The 22569-nt window shown below is 36.1% G+C and overlaps 1 protein-coding gene across 1 annotated transcript; it reads right to left on the bottom strand.

Annotated features, from left to right (window-relative positions):
• Positions 1 to 11754: 11754 nt before the first annotated feature.
• Positions 11755 to 14838, bottom strand: LOC103939833 (receptor-like protein 7). The gene is made up of 2 exons (XM_048577300.1): positions 14468 to 14838; positions 11755 to 14359 (listed from the first exon to the last, which is right to left on the bottom strand). Exons 1-2 carry the CDS (start codon positions 14836 to 14838, stop codon positions 11755 to 11757), a joined length of 2976 nt encoding a protein of 991 aa, XP_048433257.1.
• Between the last annotated feature and the right edge of the window lie 7731 nt (positions 14839 to 22569).

The raw sequence follows: 22569 nt of genomic DNA, 5'->3' as shown, positions 1-22569 counted from the left end.
AAGGCTCACTGCTAATCTAGAAAGAAGTGGAGATTCAACATGCTCTAAGTCACCGAAATACGAAGAAATTTCCCCGCTTAGCTAGTATTGATGCGGTGGCAGCTTTACGTTGTATCAACGACTACGAAGTCTTAATCCGAAAAAATCAAAGCTAAAACAGAGTAAACGTTCATGATAACAAACAAACAGAAGAATACAGACAAAAGGAGGAACCACGAAAGAAAGAAAGCTAAGAACCAAAGCCAAACAAGAGAAAACAGAGTCGAATGAAAGCTATATTGATTCAATGTCGCTTGCATCACCAATTTTGTTTAATTTCCATTTGGATCTTTGTTGACTAATGTCACCATTGACTGACATGAGAGCCAAGTAGAAAAAATAGGATGATCACAAGAATCTCACACCCGACGTCCATAGGATTGGATAACTCATGAATTTCGAGGCATGTTGAAGATTTAGGCACTAAAAGAAAAAAATCATTCGTCCTTGCTCTCAACATATCTTGAATATAGAGAGTTATAAAATCTAATCTACCAAACGAGCTTGTTATACAATCTAATCCATGAAACGAACTCGTTATAAGATTAAGTTTAACCAAAAGTCAAGAAATTATATCAACTCAGATAATTGATTTAGTAGCTTTTTAATATCGTGGAAAAATATCTCCACCAGACTTGTGGGTTGCTTGTTCAATTGATTTTGCAATTATTTCCCAATCTGTCTAGTGGGGCAGCATTGTTGCTTTCCCAATTTTCAGTTTGTGGTGACTGTTGACTATGGACTAAACTATAAAGAATATTTAAAAATAAAAATAAAAAAAATCTCGACAGTTTAAGGAGAAGTTTATTAATATTAAAAAAAGAGCACACACATAAATCTAACTCCTCATAATACATGAAAAAAATGATAAAAAAAAGAAAAACTAATGAAAAAGGTTTGAAAACTTTGAGTTTTAATGATAATGACAAAATAAAGTGTAAAGTGAATAATACTAAGATTTACTTTTTAATATAAAAATGTGATTTTTCGTTAAAATGAACAATACCGAAAGCTTTTCGTTAAAGTTCTCTAAAAAAAACACATGAATAGAAAGGGGACATAAACCTTACCCCTTTAAAAACAAAATCAACAAAGATATAGGGAAAATAGGGGGACATGAAATCTAACCCCTCCCCCCTCTAAAGCCGAACCTAAAAGTCTAAACTTGCAAAACAGGACAAGCAACATCACAAGGTTAAAGAAAAAAATCAAGAAAGTAAGACGAATATGTATGCCGAGATGCACATTAATTTGAGAAGCGGTAGCCAAGAAAGCTAACATAAATATAGTCTGAAAACAAGGAAAATCCATATAATTTATATAAAATATATAGTATTGTATAATATCATATATATATATGTATATTCACTTAACCCGTTACCTTGATTACAAAAATTGCATTTTGTGGAAAAGTCCAAAAGTTTTGAATCAAAATTAATGGCAATTCAATGGGGCTTATGGGAGAGATCAAAGATCAGCTAATATCATCAATGTATACATTATATTATAATGACGAATTAGTATTTATTATATTATAATACGTCAATTGAACGAATATATTTTTTTTTGGAAAAAAAAAACGAATATATTTTTGATTTTGACGAAGATGGATATAACTGTTAACCGATAGGGAATCTGTAACCCGGTAGGTATGGTTATGGATAATTCCCGATGGTTAATTTTTGTAATTATGGAGATGGATGTAGCATTTATGTCGGTCAAACCGAACTGTTGCCATCCCTACACGAAATCTATTGCTATTTAGATGAGTTATGATGATTTCATTTAACTAGTAAGTCCGTTAGAACAAAGCATTAGCCTTTTTATAAAAAAAAAAAGAAAAAAAAGAAGAAGAAGGAAGCAGTGGAATAATTATCTAGTCAGTCCAGACAATACTTGGGTATTGACTATTCAGTATCCAAAATACTGACCCAATGACATGGCCCAGTAATATTAAAACACTTGTCATTTAAAACTCTTCGCGAATACTTGTTATCTTGTTAACTAAACACCCAACTTTATCTTCAACCCACATCCAAACACCCATCTTCTTCCTTGCTTCTGTCCCAAACCAAGCACCCCAACCACTTTCCGTCAATCTCATCCCCACACCTCATCCCTCAACCTCTCCTCCGTTCATCTGATATGCACCAAATCTCAGATCTCTAACTCAACCTGCAAGCAGCACAACAATGGCGAAAGCTATGGAAAGAGATAGAGAAGAGAAGAGATATCTATCAATATTTTTCTTGAATATATTTTTCCCCACGATTGGTTACATATATTATTTTTCCAACACTACAAGCCAGCTAGCATAACTAATCAAAAATACTTATTTAATAACTAAACTTGTGATTAAGATAATCACAGCTATAACATTGCCCCTTCCTTCAATTAAGCCTTGTCCTTAAGGTTGCAGCTAGAACTTGAATTTTGGAAATCTTGCAGTGAACTCATCATAATCCTCCCAGGTTGATTCTTCAACGTCCTTGTCCTTCTAGTGAATAAGCAATTGCACCCCAACATCATTGTTCTTCTTATACACCTTCCTCTGTAGCACACTCAAAGGCTCATAAACTTGTAACCCATCATCAGTGACCAATGGTAACAATGGACATCAGGACCAATATGTTTCTTCAAGCAACTGACATGGAAAACTGGGTGTATCTTGAAGGTCTCAGGGAGTTTTAACTTGTAGGCTACCTCTCCAACTTTTTCCAACACTTCAAAAGGACCATAGAACTTAGGGTGCAGCTTGTGATAGACATGAGTTGCGAGTGACTGCAGCTGGTAGGGAATGAGCTTCAAATAAACCAAATCTCCCACTTCAAAAGTTCTCTCACTTCTATGTTTATCTGCTTGCACTTTCATCCTATTTTGCACGATGACCAAATTAGTTTTAAGCACTTTCAACATTCTGTCTCTAGCAATCAAGCCTTGTTCTACACGTTCCAGTTTAGCCAAACCAAGTTCATAAGATGCAATGTGTGGAGGAGGGAAACCATACACAATTTCAAAGGGAGTGAACTTGGAGGCAGTGTGAAAGGAGGTGTTATAGCTCCATTTAGCCCACGAAAGCCATTGGAGCCACTTCTTGGGTTGAAAACTAGTAAAGCACCTCAAATAGGTTTCAAGGCACCTATTGACAACTTCTGTTTGGCCATCACTTTGGGGGTGGCACCCGGAGTTCATGCACAATTTCGACCCTTGCAGTTTAAAAAACTCCTTCCAAAAGGCATTGAGGAAGATAATATCCCGGTCACTTACAATGGTCCGAGGCATGACATGTAGCTTAAAGATATTTTCTACAAACTCTTGGGCTACCATGCTAGCAGTGCAAGGATGTCCCAAAGCTATAAAGTATGCATACTTTGATAGCCTATCCACTACCACCAAAATCACAGATTTCCCTTTGCAAGAGGGTAGGCCACAGATGAAATCCATGCTCATATCTGTCCATGTTTGCTGAGGTATTGGAAGGGGCTGCAATAATCCAGGTGGTGAGATAGTTTCATACTTGTTTTGTTGACAAGTTCTGCACTCGGCTACCCAAATTTTGAGATCCTTCTTCATTCCTACCCAATAAAAACCCGTTTTGATCCTTTGATAAGTCTTCAGCACTTCCTCATGGCCTGCCATAGGAGTGGAGTGATATTCCTCAAATAATTTCCTTCTCCATACTGAATCCACACGAAGGACAATTCATCCCTTGTACTTTAAGAATCCATTGTCAATGTGATACTTAGAGGCAGCTACACTATGTCCAGTGCCTTGAGCTTGTGCTTCAACCTCTTGCTTCTTCACTTTAACCTAAGGATCCAGTTCTAATTCCCTCCTAAGTTCATCTAGCCTCCCAAAATAGGGGTATGTGATAGTTAACACTTCCCCCTTATCCTCCAAAGGTAGCTCAAGAAGGAAGTTTGACCCAGGTGCTCTAGAGAGAGCATCCGCCACAATGTTCTCTTTGCCATGTTGATATTGCACCTCATAATCAAACCCTAACAGTTTGGATACCCATTTTGCTCTTTGACTCAAGAAATATTTCAAGCTGTTGTGGTAAGTTTTGATGATGAAATGGCACCCTTGGAGATAATATTGCCATTTTTTTTTACTGCATATACAATTGCAATAAGTTCCCTCTTATAAGTGGACAAAGCCTGATTTTTGGGACCAAGTGTTTGACTTGCAAAAGCTATAGGTCTGCCCCTTTATTGCAAAACTGCTTCAATGCCTAAACCAGAATCATCACACTCAATAACAAATGGTTCTGCAAAGTTAGGTAGGGCTAGGATTTGGGGTGAAGTCATGGCTTGTTTCAGTTGTTGGAAAGCTTCCTTGGTGGCTTGTGTCCAAAGGAACCTTTCATTACCTGTGAGTTTGAACAAAGGTTGGCAGATTTTGGCATAACCAGGAGCAAACTTCCTGTAATAACCGGTTAAACCCAGAAATCCCCTCAATTCCTTCACATTCTTAGGGGTTGGCCACTCTACAATAGCTTTAATTTTGGTAGGGTCTGCAGAAACCCCCTCACTGGACACTATGTGACCCAAATACTCCACTTACTGTTGCCCAAATGAACATTTCTGTTTCTTGAGGAATAATTGATGCTTGTGTAATAACTCCATTGTTTTTTGCAGGTGAACTAGATGTTGCTCCCAAGAAGAACTATAGATTAATTTATCATCAAAGAATACCAAGATAAACTTTCTCAAATAAGGCTTGAATATGTCATTCATGAGGCCTTGAAATGTTGCAGGGGCATTAGTTAGCCCAAAAGGCATTACGAGAAACTCATAGTGTCCCTCATGAGTTCTAAACGCTGTTTTCTCAATATCATCCTTATGCATCCTAATTTGATGGTAGCCGGACCTGAGATCAAGCTTAAAGAAGTACTTTGCCCCATATAATTCATCCAGTAGATCATCAATCAATGGAATATGATACTTATCCTTGACTGTGATGCTGTTCAATTCTTTATATTTCATGCATAATCTCCATGTTCCTTCCTTTTTCTTCACCAACAACACTGGAAAGGAGAACGGGTTGTGACTAGGCCTTATAAACCCTGACTTAAGAAGCTCTTGCATTGCCTTTTCAATCTCATCTTTTTGTGCAGGTCCATAATGGTAGGGTTGAATACTAAGGGGTTTTGAACCAGGGATAAGTGGAATTTTGTGATCGTGTGTCCTGTGCGGAGGTAACAGAGTAGGTACTTGAAATAATGTCTCAAATTGCTGCAACACTGCCTGTAACTCATCCACTTGTTGAGAACCAAGAATATCAGTATCCTTTGCATTAGACTCCAAAGAATACAATAATACCCCCAAATTGGACTGAGAAAGCTCTTTGTCAATTTGTTGAAGTGACATTTCTTACACTGCAAGCTGTGGTGGTGTACTGTGAGACAATTTGAACTTGTGCTTGCCCACTTGGAACTCCATTTTAAGCAACTGAAAATCCCAAAGCACATGACTCACAGTGGACAGCCATTGCACTCCTAATACCAAGTCACACCCTCCCAATAGAAGTGCAAATAAGTTTGTGTGACAATGATAGCCTCCTACTTCCAAGGGTATGCGCCTACAACACCTTTGGCTTTTGATTTTTCCCCTATTGGCAATCTTGACCTCAAATGGCTTAGTTGCTTGCAAAGACCACCCCACTTTCTTAAGAAACCTAGAATCAATAAAGTTGTGCGTACTACCCGAGTCGAGGCGTATTTGCACATAATGGTTATTGATAGTGCCCAAAACCTTCATAGTTTGGAAAGGCTGCGTGTGATGCACCCCATAAAATGCACATTCACTTAATGCTATTCCTTGTAATTCAGCCTTCACTTCCTCATCCAACTCTTCACAGAGATCACCTTCCTCACTCACATCTAATAGAAGTAGTTGTTTGTGGCCATATTTGTGCCCCGTCACCCACTTTTCAGGGCAAAACCAACATTCCCCTTTATGTTTCTTGCACTGAACCTCTTCGGGAGTAAGCTTACGGTATGGTAACATAGTGGTTTTAGGTTTATGAAACAGTATGGGTAGTTGAGTGATTTTAGCCGAAGGAAGAGTTCTAGGATTGAGAGCTCTTAGGGCATAAAACTTAGAGTCAACCTGAATAGCTATCGATATGGCATCATGGACTGTAGCAGGCTGCAATAACTTAACATCATAGATCAATTCCCTTTTTAAACCACCAAGCAAACAACTCTTGAGGAGCACAAGTCCAACATCTTGAGCACGATTAGCAAGCCTACGAAATTCAGATATATAGTCTTTGAGAGTACCTGTTTGGCGCAATTTGAATAGTGCCTCGGTACAATCCTCGAATTTAGAGGGCCCAAACTCCTTACAGAGCTCAGTGGTAAATTCTTCCTAAGTAGGAGTGGTAAGAATGCAATTGCGCCATTTAAACCACTGCATCGCTTTATTCTCCAAGTAGAATGAAGCGGTAAAGACCTTCTGTTGATCGGGAGTATTGTAAGAAGCAAAATATTGCTCGGCCTTATAGATCCAAGTGACCGAATCATCTCCATCTAAGAATCATGGAAAATCCACTCGTTGAGACCATGGAAATTGCGGTGCGCCACCGTCTGTGTCAAACTGATCATGATGAGGCGGCCGAGGAGTCTCCAGATCCGAATCGGCAACTATTGGTGATGGAATGGAAGAGCCAGTGCCCCCCGCAAAGGACTGCTCACGGCGAAATTGCTCAAGGGAGAATGCTATTTTGGCCTCGAACTGAGCGGAGAGAGCAGCCGTGAGGTCCTGATGTGGCTGCAATGGAGGAGCGAATGAAGTTGGGAAGATCCTCCAACGTTTCCTCAACAGTAGAGAGACGAGCATCCATGGTGGCTAATCGAGTCGTCGGAGCGTGACGGGGTATACAAGAAGGAATCGAGGACCGAGAAGGATGATACCAATTGATATGCACCAAATCTCAGATCTCCAACTCAACCTGCAATTAGCACAACAATGGCGAAAACTATGGAAAGAGATAGAGAAGAGAAGAGATATCTATCAATATTTTTCTTGAATATATTTTTCCCCACGATTGGTTACATATATTGTTTTTCCAACACTACAAGCCAACTGGCATAACTAATCAAAAATACTTATTTAATAACTAAACTTGTGATTAAGATAATCACAACTATAACACCATCGCAACCGCATTTCCTTTCCCGTCGATCCCACTCCCACCCCCTTCTTCGTCGTCCCCACCGTAATCCCTTCTTTAACTCTCCTCCGGACCTCTGTTATTCCCATTCCCAAACCACAAACATGAAGAAAAGAAGACCCATCCCCATGGATCTAGAATTATACGTTATTGATTGTGAATGAAAAATCTATCAATAGTATAGAGATCTAAGGTCATTGGGGTTGGTAAGAGGAGGATGGTGCATAAGGGCAACAAAGAGGAAAGTTTGAAACTTGCCTTCTGGGAGGAAGGCCATTAAAGTGGTCTGTAAAAATGGGTATGTGCTTCTCTATGGTTGAAGACAGAGAGATGATAGTTGTTTGGTTGCAAGAATAGTAGGTATTTTACAAACATATATGTGTATGCTTGTTAGTGGGCCACGTCAGAGTCAGTATACTTGTGGTACTAGGGAGCATTTTTGCTCATCACCATTTAGTGTGATGTATGCTTATTATCCTATTTATCACCGTTAGATGATTTTAAATTTCGAGATTCATGTAGTGGATAAGTACAAATCTCAAAATTCAAATTCATCTAATGGTGATAAATAGAGTGGTGAGCATACACTACACTAAATGGTGGTGAGCAAAAATGCACTTGAATAATCAATGCCCAAGTATTGTCCTTTTAGTCCCTAGACTCTATTTAATGCCGGTATATTTATTTAATGTCTCTTTTTTCTATTCTTTTTTTTTTAATTTTATTTTAATTTTGAAGTTATGGTGATCATAATAAAAAATTTAAAATTATATTATAAAATTTAATTCTCATTATAGTAAGTATCTTATATAAGAAAATACTTTCGTAGAGATTTTTCGATACACTTACATTTTTGTATATTGTTTTATGTGCCATTAATTCATTGTAATATATTTAGATACAAACATTTCGGTACAATAGTTTAATATAATATATTTAGGTACAAACATTTCAATACACTAGTTTAGTATAATATATTTAGGTACTGACATTCAGTACACTAGTTTAGTATAATATATTTAAGCACAGACATTTCGGTACATCAATTTAGTATCATATATTTAGATACGAAATTTTGGGTACACTTATGTTTTCGCATATTTTCTTATGTGTCACTAATTCACTACAATGTATTTAGGTACTACAATATATTTAGGTACGGACATATTGGTACACTAATTTAATACAGTATATTATGATACAGACGTTTAGGTACACTAATTAGAAGAAGTAAAATAAAATTAATGAATTAAAATGTGTATAATAATAAATTTAAAATTTAATGTAATGACATTAAATATGAATTTGAATTAAGTACGTATTAAAGAACGAAAATCAATATCCAATCTAACACCAGGTTTTTATTAAATTTTAATATTCTTGAAGAATTAAAGTTCAAAAACTCCTATTTTTATTTTCGTTCATTTTATTTCCTTGCTTTTATTATTTATCACAAAATTAATTAAAAACAAAAATCAGAAAATTGAAAAAAAAATAAACAACTTTTAATTCTTGTTATTTTTCTTTACTTATCTAATTGGACTTTTTTCTTTATTTTATTTTAAATTTGTGATTGCAGGTTGCATTCAGATTTGATTCGGCCCTGACATCTACAATGAGTGCGCACATTCAACTGAATCATGCATTCAGCAGCATTCATTCATTCTATTACATACAATTTTGGGGGTGGACCAAGCAACACAAAGGAAGGCCATCTGTCAACTCCAGTGCTCATATCCAGTTTTATGCACGGTTTTGCGCTCGCACATACATCAGGGGGTCCATGCAAGCAAACAAGACAGATCCATGAGCATTGATGAAAATTCACAGGTCTATAGGTTCATGCATGACAAATTCATTCAGAGTTTACAGATTCAGACTTTTCAGAAAACAAAATCACGACTGAGCATGCAGTGAATACAAATCTATCCCATTGGCTCACTGATCTGGAGACTTTAAGCGGTTTCGTTTGTCTTCCTTGGAGGCGCAGATCGGCGTTGGGGTTTTAGATCCATGTTCACCTAGCAAAGAAAGACCACCTGCATCTGTTAGCATTTTATTTTTCTTTCCGAAATCAAGAAATGGAGACAGCAAAGAAAATGTTTGGGGGTTTTACCTCGGGATATTTGTGTGGTTTTGGTTCTGAGATGCAAGAACGGATGAGAGGTTAGAGAGAAGAGAAGAGGTGAGGCAGCTATGGAGGAGCAGCTGGGTTTCGACACCTCATGATGGTGTTTTCTTTTTACGTCTTCAGCATTTTCATCTCTTTTTGGTTCTGGGCTTGCTTCCGAGATTGGACTTCAACAAACAAATGGGCTGCTCAGGCTTGTAGCTGACTTGGATCTCTCCTAGCCCAATAGTTCACATCAATCTATCAAGCACGAGGTCATCCTTCGAATCCATCCAGGTGTGTCCAATTCCCTCTCATTTCTTTTATTTTCTGTTTTGTTTTTTATTATTATTATTTTTTTTTCATTTTCGTAAAATGGGGTCTTTGTTTGTTTTTCTTTTTGCTTTTTTAAGTTTATTATTACTTTTATTTTATCTTCCACACCTTGAGGACAATGTGTGATTTAGGTTTTAATTTTTGTGTCAGTTTAAAAATTTCATTCTTTGTAGTATAGTGGTAAGTATTCTCACCTGTCATGCGGGTGACTCGGGTTTGATCCCCGGCAACGACATCAATTTCTTGATGGGATTTTTACCACCTGCAAAGTAGAAATAAAAACACTTTAAATACTTGCAAGAGTATAATGTTATTGTAGTATACCCAACTCTAGCAAAGCCGTTCTCCACAGGAATTGATTAAATAATTTATGTCAAATCAAATCTTAATTAATTACTTAAAACAATGTTTTGAGAAAAAGTTGATTTTGTGATTCAAAATAATAAAAACGAATTTAATAGAAAGAATTAAATAAATTGACAAAATAAAATAAACTAAAAGAAAATGGTTTTTGAAAGTTAAATTGTAAAAGTACCAAGGTTCCGCCGTTACCTTAACAATCCTACGTAGTTCTTTCAATTACTTATGACTTACATATGCATATTTGAAGGTTAGGTTTCCTAATATATGCCTACTTGGACCCCCAAGATAGAGCGTATATTCATGCAATCCGTCTGTGGTATTCAGATTAAATTTAAACATGCATGACTCATTAAGTTTTGTGGAACCTTTTGAAAAATCATACAACTCTTAAGACGTGATATTCATCTTACGTAAACTTGCACATATTAACCACAAGACTAACTTTCGACCAAAATTGCATCAAATTACTTTTCTTAAATCCTAATGGTAGATAAGCATTAAGATAGACAATATAAACTGGTGATTAATAATTCAAAACTTGCATACATAATATCACAAGTAAATTGAAAAGAAACAACATATTCTTGCCAAGGCTCGTGACCTCACCCTAGTAAAAGAGAATTAGTTACTAACAATCATAAAAAAATATTATTAAAAATAAGGATAGAAAACACCTTGAAATACAAATCGTCAAAGCCTAGGAAAATTCTCTAAAATATTATGCATTCTTATCCTCCCTCTGTCTCTAAACCCTAATGGCTAAAAAGCCTTATTTATACTACTAGAAAATAAAACCCCGCCTAGAAAAGGTTTTAGAATAATACTAGGAAACCAAACAAATTAAAATAAATTAGGAAACATAATCCTAAATTGACTAGTAAAATTCGCCCAAAATCTGCACAGCCTCAAAACAGCCACGTTTTTGGACCTTCAGGCCTCCAAAACAGGCTCAAAATGACTATGAATAAAGCTTGAGATGTTCCGAACATAATTGCAGAAGGCCTCGAATCCAAAAGACATCATCTTGGACGCCAAAAATTCCAAATAAACCCAAAACGTCACACTGTGCGCTGCTGCTTTATTTCATCGCCATAAATAACTATTCAGTGGAAAAATGTGAAACTTTGACATGAACTAGTTGAGAGATACATGAACGTCCTCCAATTGGAATCACTCTAAAATTCATCCGTTTGACCACGTTTCACTCCAAAGGAAATCGAATGTCCTACATTGAAAATATAAATTAAAGAATCAAAATTCTCGTAAAATAACTAATAAATTAATACTAAGATTATGATAAAATATATAATATAATATTGACTTATCAGTATCCAATCTAAAAGGAATTTATTTCGGTGCATAACTTTTTATGTAAAGCTATATTGATTCAATGTCGCTTGCATCGCCAATTTTATTTAATTCTGTTTTTGGGTTGTGTTTTATGTGTCGAATTCCATACTCCGAAAATTTAATCGCAAATATATCGATCTTATAGCAAGCAATGCTGATTCCTGTACTGAAAAGAAGACTGAAATACATTTTGAAAACATTGATAATCCTGGCATTCAAAAAGATTAAAGACTTGCAACAACAATATATAAAAAAGTAACAGAACAAGCTCACACTACATATCGTAATTTATAATTATGTGACAGCAGAAGCAAATATCTTATTTCTTACAGAACACAATCATAACAAGGAGGCCAGCTGCATTGCTCCTCGTAACAATTTCAACGTCTTGGGCTTTGAGTTATGTGAACATGTCTTCGGTGAGGACCGATTCTTTCTTCAAGTTGAGGGAATATCTTAACAAGGATTTTATACATAGCTCTGTAATACCATTTACTCCATCTCTTGTAGAACACAAGTGACCCGACTGCAATTCCAAAGCCAAATACAAATCCAATTTCGACACTGATAAAATCCCAATGAATCTCATCTCCAGAATTTTGCTGACTTCCTTTTAATGCTAGTGGTGGTGGTGATCCTGCTTTGCTATCCATTGTCAAAGGAGGCCCCCATAATCCTTTGTTTCCAGTGAAGGAGGCTTTGGGAAATGTCGTAAACTGAGTACTTGTTGGGATCCTGCCGACCAGTTGATTACTTGAGAGATTCAAGAACGAAAGGAAGTTAAGCTTTGCAAACTCTGGTGGAATTTGCCCGCTTAGCTTGTTCCTTGACAGGTCTAAGGACTCCAGGTTTTGCAAGTTACCCAAGGATGATGGGATTTCACCAGTGAAAGCATTACTTGACAAGTTGAGGACATACAAGGATTTGAGGTCTCCCAATTCCTTAGGTATTGATCCGCTAAATTTGTTACCGGAGAACTCAATCAAGATGAAGACGGTCAGAATCTTTGGCAGATCCATCTCCAAACCTTTCCCAATAACTGTTATTGCAGCATAATAATCAAATTCAACCACAGCTCTCCCTGGATCATTTGGAAATTCTAGAGCCCTAGCCTTTGATCGGGAATCATCTTTGTTAGCCATCATTGCATGCCATGTTGTCAAACATATGGCCGGTATTCCACCACTGAAATTGTTGTGAGCTAGGTCTATGATTTGAAGCTTTGGCCAGGTGCCATTGGTCTCTGAACAACCAATCCCTCCATATAAATTATTGGATCGCAAAAGCAGAATGCGCAAGGTGGAGATGTTTTTCAAAAAGCATGGAAAAGTATCTGTTATCTGATTGATTCCAAGGTTTAGAATCTCTAGTTCTGTGCAGTTGGCTAGAGATTTTGGAACTTGACCTTCTATCTGATTTTCACCAAGGTCTAGAATCCTGAAACGACAGTATTCAAGAACTCCACCAGGAATTGCTCCGGTAAGGTTGTTTCTCCTTAAACTAAGTACTCGACTGCTCATTGCAGTCAAACATTGAGGAATCATGCCACTCATAGAGTTATCGGACATATCAAGAAACTCCAAACTTGCATTGCATATGGAAACTGGAATGATCCCATGCAAGTTATTGCTTGAAAGAGACAAGAACCTAGTCATGCTAAGGAAATTACCAATGTCAGTTGGTATACATGAGCTGAAATGATTTTTTGAGTAATCCAGATAACCGGCATAGGGTAGGAAAACTGGGATTTGTCCCTGAAGTTGATTTGAGTGAAGATCAAGCTCAGACACGCTGGAAGAATTAGTTAATGGCGATTCTAGAGTCACGAAGGAGTTGCAAGAAAGATTGACACTATAAAGTGAAATGAGCCCCCAAATCCAATTAGGAATCGTGCCTTGAATCTGGTTTTGTGAAAGGTCCAAAACAGTTAAGCCAGTGTGATTTCTAAAGAAATCTGGGAATGATCTCAACTTGTTAGAAGCCAAGTTCAAATTCACAATTTGAGGAAATGAGGAATATGAGGAAGTTGTACCATTGTATAAAACCAACAAGCTATTGTTCGAAAGATTAATGACCGAAAGATTACTCAACTGTTGAGGACTGTTAAAATGAAAGCCGCTGAAATTGTTTGAAGAAAGATCAAGGGTTTCAAGCCCTCGAAAATTATATACAGACAAGGGTACTAGTCCTTCCAAATTATTGAAACTTAGATCAAGGCTAACTAAGTAGGAGGAAACATCTGAAAATTCAGGGAGTTGACCGAAGAATTGATTGTGGGAAAGCAGTAGTTCCTCCAAAAAGGGTGGAGAAACAATCGAAGATGGAATACTCCCACGGAGTAAATTCGAGTCCAACACAATATTTAGCAGATTAACAAGTTTTTCCCAGTGAATAGAATCAATAGGACCACTGAACCTATTTGATGACATATACAAATGAACCAATTGTGTGAGTTTTTGAATCGACTTTGGGATTGATCCAGAGAAACTACAACCTGAAATATCTATCATCGACAACATTTTGAGATTGCCAATAGAATCTGGCAATATCCCTGAAAACTTTGTGTTGCTTAGAACCAAGGACTGAAGAGAATTATTCCTGGGAAATTCTGGAAAGGAACCATGAAGTTGTGGATTATCGGAAAGGTCAACAGTTTGTAGAGTGGGTACCTGGAAGAGCTCTTCAGGAAATGTTCCGCGCATCAAACGTGAACGGAGACTCAAGGTTGTCAAATTTGAGAAGTTGGAAAAGACCCCTGGAAGTGGCACAGGAAGATCATTGTCATCCAATCGAATCACCGATAATGATTGAAGTTTAGCGAGGGACTGATCAATAGGACCTGAAAGATTGCAAGCTGACAAGCTCAACACCCTCAGGTTTGGAAGTGAAGATGATAAGGCTTGGCACCATTCAGTGTCCCATGCTGATACAGTTACACCATCAAGATATAACTCTCTAAGTTCCGTGAGGCTCTGAACCAACGTGCTTAAATCTGGGTTATAGAGTTTTAAATGAGTGTATCCAAAATGATAATTTCCGGAAAGATCAAGAGTAACCAACCTTGACAAGCGTGTAATCACAAATGGAACTTACCTCAAATTCGTGAGCTTTCCTATTGCAGGTGGAATTGGAAAGCTTTTGCCTACTTGGCAATTGTAGGACAAATTTAGGCTTTGAAGATATTGAAGGTCGAAGAGACTGCTTGAATTGTCAATCCCGCCTTCGAGAAATTCACCGCTAACGTCAAGACCGATGACATGACCGTCAGTACTGCAAGTAACACCGTCCCAAGCACAGCAGTTGGTACTTGAATTCCATGACAGAAGCTTGGGGGGAACAAAAGCTTCTGGTGGCGGGCTTATCTTCTTTAAGCGGAGCAATGCCGATAGGTCATCTGCATCACACCGGCCGTGAACTAACTTGATAATTATCAAGAACAGGAAGAAGTGCAGCAAACTTCTCATTTTTTTTTTTTGTTTTTTTTGAAAAACTTTAATGGGTGTGGTGGCTTAATTTTGAGGAACCTAGCAAGACCATTATATTTATGAATTATTTGACTTAGAAGTCTCCTCCCATCTATTCTGGAAAAATGAGAAGGAAGGAAAGAGGAAATGGGGCTGCAAAGATTGCTATTTCCATTTAGATCTTTGTTGACTAATGTCACCATTGACTGACATGAGAGCCAACTATGAAAAATAGGATGATCACAAAAATCTCACGCCCCACGCTCATAGGATTGGATACCTCATGAATTTCGAGGCATGTTGAAGATTTAGGCACCAAACGGAAAAAATCATTCGCCCTTGCCCTCAACATATCTTTGAATGTAGTGAGTTATATAATCTAATCCACCAACATATTTTGAATGTAGTGAATTGTACAATCTAATCCACCAAATGAGCTCGTTATACAATTCAATCCACCAAATGAGACCAAGTTAAATCAAAAGTCAAGAAAGTGTATCAGTTCAGACAGTTGATTTTGTAGCTTTTTAACATCGTGGAAAAATACCTCCACAAGACTTGTGGGTTGCGTGTTCAATTGATTTTGCAATTATTTCCCAATCTGTCTAGTGGGGCAGCATTTTTGCTTTCCCAATCTCAGTTTGTGGTGACTGTTGACTATGGACTAAACCATAAAAAAAATTTATTTTATTTTTAATTTTAAGAAAAGCTCGACAATACAAGGAGAATTTTATTGATATATAAAAAAAAAAGAGTGCACACATAAACCTAATCCCTCATAATACATGAAAAAAGGATAAAACAAATACATGAAAAGAAAGGGGGACATAAACCTTACTCTTTTAGAAACAAAATCAACAAAGATACACAGGGAAAAGAGTGGGACATGAAACCTAACCCCCCCTCCTAAGCCAAACCTAAAGGTCTAAACCTACAAAATAGAACATGCAACATCACAAGGTTAAAGAAAAAATCAAGAAAGTAAGACGAACGTATATGTCGAAATGCACATTAATTTGAGAAGCGGAAGCCAAGAAAGCTAATATAGTCTGAAAACAAAGTAGCAAGAATCGCCATCGGGGGGGGGGGGGGGGGGAATCAAGTCATACTGAAGTTGGAGAAGACAAGCCCATATTAGCAAAATTGTCCGCAACTACATATCCTTCGCGATATATGTGAGAGGTATAGAAAGCCATCTTCCGAGTGCGGTCCAAACAAATGGATCATTGCGTACAAATAGGCCAAGGAGGATCAAAATTAGTCGACTGGAGAGCAGAAATTCACCTTCCAAACAAATTAAGACAATGCCAACCCACTGATATACGAACTCTACACCAATAATAACTGCTGATAATGACAGCAATTTTGCATGCAAGATAAGGACAACAATTTGTTGTTGAACAATTTGGATTACCTAAGTTCAGAGATCATATCAGACAACTGATTGCATATTTAGAGAGGAGATAATATTACATAACACAAATTTCATTAGACAACCAACCTTTTAGAGAGAGGTACGCCCTCTTCCCTTCCCACTACTTTGCAATTGTGTTGTTCTGGCTTGTTGCAATATTTGATGATCGAATAACTTTATACCTTTTCCTTGAATTTATTTCGTTGTTTGTTTTCCTTTGGACGATTGTTGTGATTCGGTTGGTACCATTGAGGTCTGCCCATGTGTCAATGGGTACTACTCATTTTTGTGAATGTGAAGCAAGCCATTGGTGATGCAATATGTCTAGGCAAGATAGAGATGCTCTTTTAAAGTTAAAGATCAAGCCAGCCCTGAGGGGGTGCAAGTGATGCCACTACACAGGGTCTCCGATTTTTCAAATTTGCATGTATATACGTATATATAGCAGTATGTGTAGAATATTATAAACTTGAGACTACGCGCAAGTGGTATTACAACTTCTCTACATTGGCTTAGGTGATGGGTTCGAAACTTGTCTCCATCTTTTTTTCAGAATATTTTTATTAAATGCATAAGCTTCCACAAAATAATATAAAAATTCCACATATAACAAGAAAATTCGAACCTTGACCCTCTAAATAGTTAAGGAAAAACAATACGCTACCTTTTCACTTATTGGTTTGTTAAATTTGTTTGTACTGTTAGAATTTAAAGAAACTCAAATGAAAACTAAAATTATTTTTTTAAACAAAAAACAAAAAAATTCTTAAGTACTTTTTAGGGCCTCCAATTGACTTTCACACAGGGGCTCTAAAATCTCAAGGCCGGCCCTGTTAAAGATGGTCCACTTTCTGAAAAATATTTTTTAGCAAAATGGTTAACCATCTGTTGGCTAAAACCAATTAGTGAGCTCTCCATCAACCTGCACAGATTGCTATCTGGGCACCGAGCATTATGTTTGAACCAAGAGGCATAGGTGGGAGAAAAAACAAAGAGAACCCAGAAATGGTATTTGGTTGGGTATTTGAGTGTTCCGTATTATCATTGGGAGTGTTCAATCTCCTTCACTACATAAACTGCTTTTCATATCAAATGATATGAGTTAGTTTGTTCTTTTTTTTAATGTTAAGCTAATTTGTGCACCCTGATTTGTTCAAGAGCGTCTCATCATCGTGGGAAAAGAAAAAAACAGAATAAATCAGAAAATTAAAGAGGGGGACTTGATCATGACTTTATTTGATAATTAATTCGTAACAATTTAATTTACATGAACAACTTTTACGTTTCCTGTTAAATATTTGTTGGTGTTGGGCCTCATATTACATGTAACGTGTGATGTTCTTTTTGTTTGCTAAAAAGAAAATGAATCATTGTATATGCATGGTGTGTGCCTCAGTTGGTGGATGGCTAATGGGTGAAGCTATATAGAAGAGCTTTTGTATACCCACTGCTTGATGTGGGATTTGCAGGAAAAAAAAATGAATCATTTGTGTTACCTTAATTTATGTTCAAATCATACAACTTTTTTGATCTGAAATGTTTAAGATCGTCTTATAAATTGTACAATGTCTATTTACTGACATTGTTTACTCATCTATCTCTTTGTTCATTCATGATTATGTGGAATTTTTTCCAGGTTAAATGTATCTTTTCATGTAGTTAGGGCTGATGCATTAAACTCCCATAGCAACGCGCATACATATTACTAGTGTTTCTCTAATTTAAGGCTCAAATTCCACGCTTTGTTCACTAATTACCTTTTCTACTCATACAAATCATATTAAAGTCAACAATATAACATAAAATAAAAGAAATACAATCCCTTTGAATTATTTATTTTGTCATATTTTTCATATTAATTTATTAATTTTATATTTGACGTTTCTGCATAACAGAACCTCGATGGTACAAGAAGATTTATTGCAAATCAAGCTGAGAAATACAAAACAAAATATTCCAAAACCAACTAGAAGGGCATAATTGAATGAAAACCCTACACTAAAAATCACAGTTCTTATTTCATTGGGATTATTTGAGGGTTTATTTCACGTTGAATTTCAATGATTTTGAACCATTTATTCTTCCTGAAGTCTTGGTGATACTTGCTGTCAAGTTGGATATTGGCATTAACAACGTGGCAGCCGGGCTAACTCAGCAATCAAGAAAGACGAAAAATCGGAGCTAAGTTTTCATTTTTGGATATTATAGTCTTTGCGAGAAGTTCAGGGAAAGTGAAAAAAAAGAGGAAAATTTTGTTGAGATTTCATTAATATTAATGATTTTATGGAATTGGAAATTCTGAAATGTGTGGTTGGCTTGACTTATCAAGTCTTTTCTTCTCTTCTCCTCTCTGCATTAACCAGAAAATGTACGGACTAGAGAAAGGAGAGTGGGGGCAGGGCCAGCATTGCATTGTGTGTACGCATGGATTTTGTTGAGGGTATGAATTTTACATTGAAAAAATAAAAGATCTTGTATATGTTATAAGTAATTGGGTTACTCTTCATATTATCAATTGATTTTATGGTAGAACTTTAATTTTCTTTATGGTATCAGAACAAATTATTCTACGTGCGAAGCTCAACAGCCAACATGATCCAAATCAACCGATTTGTGTCCTCCAAGTGATTCATACTATCAATGCACCCTTCACGTGTGGTGAGTTCTCCAACTTAACATGTGGACAACACAAATCATGTGACGTGAAGCACATGTGGCAGTTGGGTTTCAAACATGTGACAATTTGCTTTGATACCATGAAATGTTATGATTCTACCATAAAGCCAATTGATAATATAGAGTCTCTTGTTTCTAAACATCTGTTAGTGATGAAAACTAGTTTGAGCCTATAGTCGCACAAAACTAGGGATGGCAGTTCAAACCATTAAACTGGATAATCGTAGATAACCGTCCGAATGGAACGAATTTGAGAATGAAAATTCGGTTATATTTCGGATATGGGGAAAAACGGAAAATATTATTTAGTTATTGCTTCGGATATGATTATAGTGGTTGTCGATCCATATCCATCCCTAAATCCGTCCCGAATAATACATATTACATATATAATATAATTTGTATAAAATATATTGTATTCTATCATATATATATAGACAGAACATTTAACAAGAGGGATCCCTATTTTTCTAAAAAAATAGGGACACCCTCTTAACCGTTAGATTAACTTTAATGAAATTGTGTGGTTGATATTAAATCACAGGTCACACAATCTCAACCACACAATTTCATTAAAAGTCAATCTGACGGTCAAGAGGGTGTCCTCATTTAAAAAAGAAAAAGAAAAAAGGGGATCCCTCTTATTAAAGGATTCCCCATATATATATATATATATATATATATATTAGCCAATATCATCAATGTATATATATTATATCATATTTTTTATGGAAAAAAAAAACGAATATATTTTGATATTGACGAAGATGGATATAACTGTTAATCGATAGGAAATTCTCTACCCGATAGGTATGGTTATGGATAATTCTCGATGGTTAATTTGCGATTATGGATATAATTAATTTTTGTAGTTATGGAGATAGATGTAGCATTTTCGTCGGCCAAACCGAACCGTTACCATCCCAAAACAAAACCTATTGCTGTTTAGATGAGTTGTGATGATTTCATTTAACTAGTCAATCAATTGGAACAAAGCATTAGCTTTTCTATACCAAAAAGGAAGACGTTCCTATTTTTAATTTTCTTTTCAAGGTATCAGGCCCCATTGTGCCCTGCAGCTGTTACAATCTTTATTGTCTCTATTTCTCTTCTGTTTGAGACTGAAAATTGCAGATAGATAGCTACAGCTCCAAACGACTTGTGCGTTGTTGACTTTGAAATCTTTCCACATTTTCTAGCGGGACTAGGGCTATTGATTTAAGGTACACAAAGAAGGAAGTGGGGAAGAAAGCGAGAAATTTCACCCCTACAAACACAAGCATGGCCAAGTGGAAGACGAGCGTAGATGACAAGTCACATTCACACTAGTCCGTGCTCTTCGGGTTCCCAATAAATAATCTAAAGCTTTCCATGTAGTTTCGGATCATATTGTTATGAAGCTTCTGTGTAAATTGATGGATATTCATTTTATAGATATTTGCATTCCATCATGCACTTGCTTAGTCCCAAAACCAGAATTTTAAAGCAGAACACAGCTTTAAGCCAAACTTCAAAGTCTTGGTCTTTTTCTCTTTTTTTTTTTTTTTTTTTTTTTTTTTTTTTTCATTTTCATTTTCTTTTTATAGTGATAAGTGAATATGAAAAGGATAATTACACACCCCTTTTATCTCCTAGACACAAAGGTGGATCCATTCAGGGACATTGGTGGTCCCAGGACCCTCCGAAGGTCCAAAGAAGTAGCTGAAATGACCTTCGAGGACCACCCGAACATGGTGGAGGAGAGGTATTAGCAGCGGTTGCCCGTTGTGCTGCAGCAGATGGATAATAAAGAAGAAACTATTCTCCTTTTAAGCGAATGGGCCTAAACGACTTGTTTGGATCCAATGCATTTAAAAAAACACGTGCCCTTTTTTTTAATAGCCACGTGATTCTCTCTTTTAAGTATAATCCCCTCCCATTTTCTTTACGGACCCCCTAATGCCCAATGCCCAATGCCCAATAAGCCCAATGCGCTTTTTCCTTCTATTCCAAATCCCTTTTTCCTTCCACCGACCAAGCCACCATCACCTGCTCCGCTTCTCTCCTCTCCACCACCACCTAATTTCTTAATTTCTCCTTCTTTTTTTATAATGTCCTAATTTCTAAGTTTAAACAAATTTTTTAGTCGTAATCCAGATTAATTATATAAAATGATATGAAAATTGATGTGTATTGAAGGAAAATTTTAGATCCCTAATATATTATAATAATCATAGATTGTAATTGATGTTGTTTTGATATTAATTTGATCATGTGTTGGTTAGTTTATATATAGACACACTTTAGTTTAATTAACTGATATAATGTTTTGTTTAATAATTGATGTGTATAAATTAGAAGTATAAACGGTATAACACGCGAAAATTATTATCGATTAGTTTGGACAATGTTATTCCGAATAGTTCAACTCTAATTTCGGATGTTTCCAATCTGACTGAATTGTTTAACTCCAATATTGGGACCACCCAATATCAAAAGTCTGGATCCGCCACTGCCTAGACATATGCATTTTTATTTGAACTCATATAATCTTTTATTACACTCAACTTACTCTTTACAAATATATTATTTTTAATTATACTATCACTATCTTTTTTAAAATTTTCCATCATTGAATTGAATAATTCAGTAAAATCAAGTAAAAAGATCAAATAAGAGTGTAGGTAAGTCCCTTGACCAACCCCTAATCACAAATTTACAATAGCCTCTAAGGTATTACAAAGCAAGTGAAATTTGTCACATGAGAGGATACTAATGATATAATTGGATTTATCCATGACATTGTGGAATTGTGAGATTGCTTTTATGGGTTAATATTGATTTTGAAGTCTTGATTGGTTTGTCTAAATTTATAGATTTTGATGGAGTTTAATTTCTAGATATTTTCATGTAAAATTTTGAGTGAAATTCTTCAAATATCAGAGAAAAATGTGAGATTTGTGAATGCTTAAAAATGAACTACGAGATCTCTTCAATTCGAGGGAATTAGACTAATTCGTAGCGTCTTTTAAACATTCACAAATTTACCTCTTCTCTATGATTTTAAGCGAATTCATCTAACATATTTAGACATGGTACTAAGCATGTCAGAAAACCAGGTAGGCTACCGTTAAAGATGTTAGCAATGGTTTTTATTTTTTTATTTTTTATTTTTTAAATGGAGATAAAAATCTACATGCGTTCTAATGATCCTAACGGATTTAGCAAAAGTGTGGATTTCATAGTTAGAAAAAGTTCATATGATTATGATTTAGATAAAAACTTGTATTCCACATTAAATTATATTTCAGAGTTTTCTTTTCTTCTAATTACATAAAATTGATATTGTCATATAGTTATTTGTTTGTGCTTTGTTCTGATATATCGATTTCTTTTTTCTCAAATTTTTTGCTTCGTTTTATATAATGCACAGAAAGAAGGGGAAACGCCTGAACTGGAGAAAGGTACAGTTAAGGCTGTTCAAGATCTTTATGACGTTGTGCACCATGACATCCTTTCTATGGACCTGAGGTCAGTTAAACATGTGTTATATGCGTATGGGTAGAGTTTCCATTGCTTGATTCTCCTCTACTTATATCACTTTATTGGCTGCCAATTTTAGGGAAAACTATGAGACATGGAAATTTTTGTCAAATGCAAGG

The sequence above is a fragment of a genome, unplaced genomic scaffold (genome assembly GCF_019419815.1).
Source record: "Pyrus x bretschneideri cultivar Hongxiangsu unplaced genomic scaffold, Pyrus_bretschneideri_v1 Contig11, whole genome shotgun sequence".
Classification (NCBI taxonomy): domain Eukaryota; kingdom Viridiplantae; phylum Streptophyta; class Magnoliopsida; order Rosales; family Rosaceae; genus Pyrus; species Pyrus x bretschneideri.
Note: the sequence above shows the minus strand (reverse complement) of the source record. Positions and strands in the feature narration are given on the sequence as shown.